At 36.0% G+C, this 7,312-nt stretch overlaps 1 protein-coding gene across 1 annotated transcript; it reads right to left on the reverse strand.

Moving 5' to 3' along the window:
* On the reverse strand, positions 1-4,746 carry SQD2 (sulfoquinovosyldiacylglycerol 2). The gene is made up of 11 exons (XM_022290002.2): positions 3,985-4,746; positions 2,962-3,028; positions 2,539-2,609; positions 2,247-2,364; positions 2,089-2,162; positions 1,892-1,947; positions 1,726-1,809; positions 1,523-1,610; positions 1,356-1,433; positions 986-1,042; positions 1-707 (listed from the first exon to the last, which is right to left on the reverse strand). The coding sequence occupies exons 1-11, from the start codon at positions 4,356-4,358 to the stop codon at positions 209-211; spliced, it is 1,566 nt and encodes a 521-aa protein (XP_022145694.1). The 5' UTR covers positions 4,359-4,746; the 3' UTR covers positions 1-208.
* Positions 4,747-7,312: the final 2,566 nt, after the last annotated feature.

Consider the following 7,312-nt stretch of genomic DNA (forward strand, 5'->3'; position numbering starts at 1 on the left):
TTGAAACACTTGAAGTTCTTAAAATTTTCATTATGAGTACAAATGGAACTAAGAGTGTACAAGGATTAATGAGGATATGAACTACAAAGTTGACCAGTTTTTCTGGTTTAATGAATATATACACAATGAATGTATATTGTATTAGCAAACAATCACACAGATGTTCTACTTAAAACCAAGCTGATACATAGAAAAATACTCAACCATTTCACCGGTAACTAACTTCTGGGGATGATGGAAAAATTCGTTTAAACACCCATTGGAATGGTCTTAGAAACTGTGCTCTTTTCTTGCGCCAGAACCATATAGCTGCGTTGTATTGTTCGTTACGGATAACCCGAGTCGCGGCTTTCCAGTCGTATTTCTCCATCTCCTCGCGAGCTGCCTTCCCCATTGTTTCCCTCAGTTCTTGATTGTTCAACAGAGGCTTCAGCTTGCTCAAGCAGTCCTCGATGTCCCCGGGGGTGTAAAGGTGCCCGATTTTACCGTCTAGATCGGGAGGAATTATGTCTGGAACTCCACCAGCACGAGCTCCCACGACAGGGATCCCGGAGGACATAGCCTCCAACACGACGAGTCCCAATGTCTCCGATTCTGAAGGCATTACGAAAACATCGCCACTGGCATAAGCCTGAGATAGCTCTTCACCTGACAACATCCCTGTAAATACTGCAGGCATGCCGGTGAACATTTTCTCTAGCTCCTCCCTGCCAACAAACATAAACGTTATCAAACAACCCGAAAAGAGAAGTCGTCGTTCCACCTTCAGTAGTGCCACAAACTTGTACATATAGACCAATAATGATATCATAATCAATGGAAGAGCTCCCTACAGCATTTGGTCTTTCAGAATGATTTAGTTCAGGGTATGCTAAAAAGTTGGCTGTGCCAGTCTGCTAGGTCCAAGCTCAACTGATTTAGTAGAGAAGATTCAACTAGTTTAGATAATAAGCTCATAACAGCTTTGAAATGCTAGAGTTCATACCTGTATGGTCCGTCCCCAACGATCGCGATTCTTGCATCGGGAAGTCGATCCATGATCCTATTATATCGCAGGAAGAAATGTCAATGATTGCAAGATATGAATATATGTACAACTATATCATTTCTGTAATTGATATGGAAAGTGGAAGCTTAATTTAGTTTCTTCTATTTTACAGAACTTTCCTCTTTATCATCCTTCTATTCTAGAACTTTGTTCAAAAACTGAAAAGCTCTTGTGGAAATTTCTTTTGAGAAGAGAGATGAAGGTAGGAAGGATCATTTAATTTGTTAGAGAATTGTTTCACAATCTAAATCCTTAGGCCAATGAAGCTAACCATATTTTTTACATTTTGAATAATCAAACTCAATACCTTTTGAGGAAATCCAAGCTCTTCTCAACTCCAAGTCGTCCAACATGAACTATAAGAGGTTTTTCAGGCTCACCGCCACTGTAAGACAAAAACGACCCGCGTTATTAAAGGAGATATTCTCTTTAAGTTACATGATTAATATGAGGGAGAGGGACAGAGAATCTTACCTCAGTCTCAATCTCATTTCATGAGAGCGGAAGCGAGGATGAAAGCTTACAGAATCTACACCCTTATTCCAAAGTCGAATCTTATTAGCTGTGAAGAAAAAATAGAGAAAGAAAAACCAATCCTGTAAGCTTTCTTAGATAAAATTAAAACAAAAGGATGTCATAAAATCTGTATCGTTAGTTTATGCACCAACTCAAATCACCTGCTGTGACTTTTTCAGCTTCAAGATCCTTGCCAATGGCAGCAGATGGCACCAGGGTAAGATCAGCCGCTCTGTGGAGAAATTCTAAAAAGAAACACTGAATTTTCTAAATACTGATCCTTAACATTCATATGGATATGATGGAATAGAATAAATCCTCACGTACTTATAATGAGCCACATCGGTTTAACCAACCAACTAAAAGTATATCTTGGAATGTATCTGCACATCAAAAAAGATACATTTATGGTAATGTAATATCGATCGGATATAATCGCCAACAAGACGATCCCAAATGCAACTGCTCTCAGCTCTCCAATGATTGAGAGGAAAATCCCAAAAGTAAGCATAAAAATAACTTACACTGGTACGTGAGTATGGTAAGACATAACGAGCGGTACGCTTAATAGTTTCGCGATAATCAGGGCTCCGAACACCTAGAATACAGGTTTGGCAATGGTCAAACCATATTGTCCAAGTTCAAGAACTTCAAAATTAATGGGATGATATTGAACACTTGCCATTATCCCCGGTGATGATGCGTGTATGATGTCGGGTTTAAACCGAGCAACTTCGGAAATTATTCTTGGACTAAGTGCTAGAGAAAGGGGAACCTTCTGATACAAAGGGCATGGAAAGCTGCAAATAGTTAAAGACAATTTGAGTAATAGGTACCTAAGAAGCTTCTACTCAAGCTGAAAGTTTGAGATTATAAATTTCATGAAAGGAAAAAAGCTGACATAAGAAGTAAATCATCACAGGGGCCTAGATTGTAAGATTATTATCATCTTACGTGAAGTACCTAACTTTTACCTTCGTGATCCAATTAATTTTGCACCATAAAACTCGTCCGGTACGCCTTCATGAGTTGTCACAACCATCACCTAAATAATTTACCAAAAAATGTCAACTTGTCTATTTGTAAAATATTCACCATTTTTCCTTTTTCCCATATGAATTGCTTATCTTAAGCACCGTTTAGTTCCCCACGTAGCTAGATTAAAGGAAAACAAATAGAGAACCATGGGCTGGTTTCTCGTTCTGTTTTATAAAACAACTGAGTTTTTCATTAAGACAAATGAAAGATAAACAGGACGGCATGGCACTGGTTTCTCATGGCACAACAGAGAGTAATAAGTAATTAAATAGAGCACACTTGAGCTTGTTTCATTGCAGGAATTTAAGATTGGTTAAAACTTCATTTCAACAAGCATAAAGGAAGGGATAAATTTGAACCTCATCACCCATTTCGCGTAGATAGCGAATGAAATTCTGGAATCGATTTTTGTATCCTGACACGTATCTGTAGAATCAACAAATGGAAGATAACTCAATGATTGAGATTTCTAATGAGAACTACCAGAAGGATGCATTCAATGATAAAACAAGAACAGAAATTTTATCCGACTATAGTTCACAATACGTTTAGCTCTTACTTTTGTAACCATGTCAGATACATTTTATCTCTAATTTCAACATTTTTGAAAACAACGTAGCATTTGTTCATCAAGAAAAGTTCCAGCAGCAGAAAGGACATATTGATTAGAAACTGTTTGTCATAATTAAACTTGAGCATCAATGTCTTTTAGGCCACAGAAGTGAATATAACACTCGTACATTCAGAAGTTGCAACAAGATACACTTTAGAAATGGGGACAAGTTGCAAAATTTAGCAGAATGTCGGTGCAAGAACAACTAATGCAATAACAAACACTATCCTGTAAGTAAATAAACAGATCCGTGGATAGAGAACGAATGATTAAGTATAGATCAATGCAGCTGATTTTTACAGTAAAACTAAAAGTACTGCAACAAATAAACAGTTCTGGACATCTGATGCAATATAGCTATCAGTTAAGCAGTTATGAAATCAAAAGTTCAGTTCATCCAAGGTCGAAGTGGAAACCAGCCCAGGGATCACTTAAACGGATACGTGGCGAAGAATCGAGAAACTTCAATCAAGATCAGGTAGCTTCGCATATCAGAAACCCCTTCAATAAGAGGATAGGTGAGGAAGCCCAAGATTGAGATCCAAACTAACCGCTCATTTAACATCAAGCAATTAGCAACCCTTAGATGCAATTAAACCAAACAAAAGAACTTAACCAAAGTCATAAGATCAGCTGCTAAGTATTTGCGAGTCCCAGCTACTCAAAATTTGAAAGTAACAAAAGGAAAACACTAAAACAGAAGATGGGCAGCAAATACACAAGGCCAAGAACACAAAATTGCTAATTGATTATGCATAGAGAAACTCACGCGAAGGGAGAAGGCTCCACAAAGAGAGCAATACGACGAGGTTTCGAATTGGTCTCTGGGTCAAGCAGAGGAGGACTATCTTCCTCTCCTTCTTCAGCCCTCACCTCAGCAATAGTCATTTCTTTAGCCTTCACAATAAGATTATTCCCACTTCCCCAATTCCTCCCCGGCCCCTCCAAACAGCGAAATCGGACAGCTCTAGAGAAAAGACTTCTGGGTTTTGGTGTTGAAGATCTGGAATGTGGGAATCTCACACAAAGGGGAGCTTCATAGAAGGAAGCGGCGGCGGTGGTTGCTACGGTGGTGGCGGCGGCGGCAGGGGAAAAGGGTGGAGGAGAAAGAGAGAGATTTATAGAGAGAGAAGTGGTGGTCATTATGAGAAGGAGTTTGCCAGCATATAATATAGTAGGTGCAGTGTCTGAATTGGGGTTTTTGAAAAAGGGAAAGAATTTTTAGCTGTCTGATAATTGTGTAAAGTTGAGTAACAAAGCAAGCAACCCAAAACCACGCAGAGAGAGAAGATGATTCCTTAGAAGAGTATCTGGGGAGGCCTGAATTCTGAAGAGGAGACCCCTTTTATGGATATTCCATTTCCGATTGAAGAATTTTCTCCCTCTGTGGAATCAATGAAAGGTTCTTTCAGCATATGCTCTCTTCTCTCACTCTGTGCTCCTAATTTTCCTTCCCCCCCTTTTCCCCTTTCTTCTAATTTTGGGTAATCTTCTCGAACCAATCCTTTTGAGTTATATCATGATGACGATTATGATAATGAAGAATCCTTATAAATTATTAACAAAGATATAAGTTCCCATCCAAATGGCCGAGTTTTATGCTTTGCTTGTGAGTTGTGAACGAAAGCTACCACTTTAAACTTCTGTTTATGGCCAAGAATATAGAGTGTCATGTTTTTGTAAGTTTATCATTGATGATTGAAGTTATAAGCTTACAAAATCGTATGATTGGAGTACTTTTTGCCACTGAAATACAATATCTATTTATTCGGGAGAAAAAACTATTAATTTTGAAGTTTAGATATTTCTGGATTATTAACCGGAACATATTTCAATGAATTAAGACAGTCGATTAGATGGTCGTGAATTCGAATCCTGCCTTCTCCAATGTACTAAAAAAAATCTCTTTTTTTCCTTCCTTTTTTTTCAATTCTAGTATTTTTACTCTTCCTTCTTTTTTTCTTGTTCTTCTTACTTTGGATTCTTAAAATCTTTGAAGACAATATTTAAGTGGTTGATTGGAGAATGGGAAATCTGAAAAATTCAAAACCCCACCATTGTGGCCTTGACACATGGACCAATATGCCCATTTTTCTATGCTGCCCTGCCCCATGGCTGACTCTTCTCAAGCTCTTTGTCCAATCATATTTGAACTTGTATAAAACATGGTATAACTGAAAAAAACCACACATAAAAAAATTGGTTTTGGTTTTAAATATTATTTTCGCCCATTACTTCAATTCATTTTAATTTATATATTTTAAAAATGTTTATTTAGATATTCGTACTTTTAAATTTTATCTATTTTAGTCGTTATACTTTCAAAACAATCATTTTTATTTTTGCATTTTTTAAAAATAACTAATTTAATCCTTATCTAAAACAACAAATTATATACATAATAAAAATTCTTAAATACAAATTTATGACTACATTTCAACAAATTTAATGAATGAACTATAATATTAAAATTATGATTTAAAAAATAAAATTAAAAGTAAAATAATCTTTTAAGAGTATATAAACAAAAATAAATGTTTTGAAAGTACAAAATTCATATGGATTAAAGCAAAAATTACTTGGACCGTAGTATGTAAACCTAAAAATTCGATAAAAAAAGTCTATATAGCTTAATTGCATTATGATAGCTTATACAAGCTGCAAAAATAAAAATAAAAAAATGTGAATGACATGAAATCAAGTCACATAAATATCTTGGACGAAAACTTGATGCCACAGAATATTCTGTACCATGTTATGTTGCTCATACTTGTGCTCTTAAAATAAGTTTAAATATAACACAATTAATGTTCTAAATATTTTTCAATTCACTCCTTAATTATCTATAACTCTTAATTTTACCCTTCATCTTTCTAAACTACTTTCCGGGAACTAAGATTTAAAGAAGCGCAAATAAACAAATTAGGGGTAGGAGTTTTGAACTTCGGACTTCAAGAGGAGGAAGAACTCAGCTCATTTTGGCAGTTACTATTATTATTTATAATTATGTCATTTTCTAGCTTTTGATTTAAAATATTGGTTACACTTTTAATACTGATTTAGGGTGTATTTGGGAGTGATGGTAGAATAAATGATTTTGAAAAAAGAGATTTAAGTATAATTGATGTATCACCCTCGAAGTGATACCTTAAAAATCAATTTAAAGTAATTTTAGATTTTCCTAAAATCAATTATTTAATTTGTCAAATATAACAATAGAAAAGAAAGTAATTTGGACAACAATAGTGAACTAGGGAAACACGAACACTTATCTTTGGGTGAAGTATCTGTGTCGGACACGTGTTCGACACGGATACACCCGGACACATGCCAGACACGTGTCAGACACACATTTTGACGTGTCTGATTTTTTTTTTTTCTAAATCGGACACGGTTGAGACACTATTGGGACACGGCTTGGGAGATTTTATGGGCCCAAATAAAAAGGCCCAATGCCCATGAGTAATTTAAAAAAAATAAATAAATGATAAAAACCTAATATCCACCCACGATAACAAAAACACACCACCCCTCTCCCACGAAGCTGACGCCGCCGCCGCCGCCCACCTTTGCTGCCGCCACCGAGCCCCTGCCTCTGTTTTTCTTTTTTTTTCTTAGGTAAACTCCCCTGCCTCTGTTTTTCTTTTTTCTTAGGTAGACTCTAATAAAAACAATCCTCTTTTACGTCCCTTCCTTCTTTGTTTTGTCACTATATTGGTCTTGGAACTTTGTTTTGTAGTTTTGTTGAAAGATGTAATTGACTTCATATTTATGCATTTTATTGTATTTAGCATTTTTGTGTTAAATTTACATATATCCTAAAAAATATAAAAAAAAACGTATACCCAACGTGTCCGTGTCCTAATTTTTTAGGAATTGACCTATCGCTGTGTCCTATCGTGTTCGTGTCCGTGCTTCTTAGACATGAATCAATTCATTTATGAAAATAATCCAATATTGTATTTGGAGTTGAGGTGAGCACATGAAGTCAGCAGCTTTTCCTCTGACTCTCATAATTCATAATTTACAGCCAGCTTGGAATTTCTAGTTATGGGTCTTTTTTCTTTTTTCTTCTTAATTTATCTTTTTCCCCTTTT

The sequence above is a fragment of the Momordica charantia genome (genome assembly GCF_013281855.1).
Source record: "Momordica charantia cultivar OHB3-1 chromosome 5 unlocalized genomic scaffold, Mcharantia_2.0 BLBB01000005.1, whole genome shotgun sequence".
NCBI lineage: Eukaryota > Viridiplantae > Streptophyta > Magnoliopsida > Cucurbitales > Cucurbitaceae > Momordica > Momordica charantia.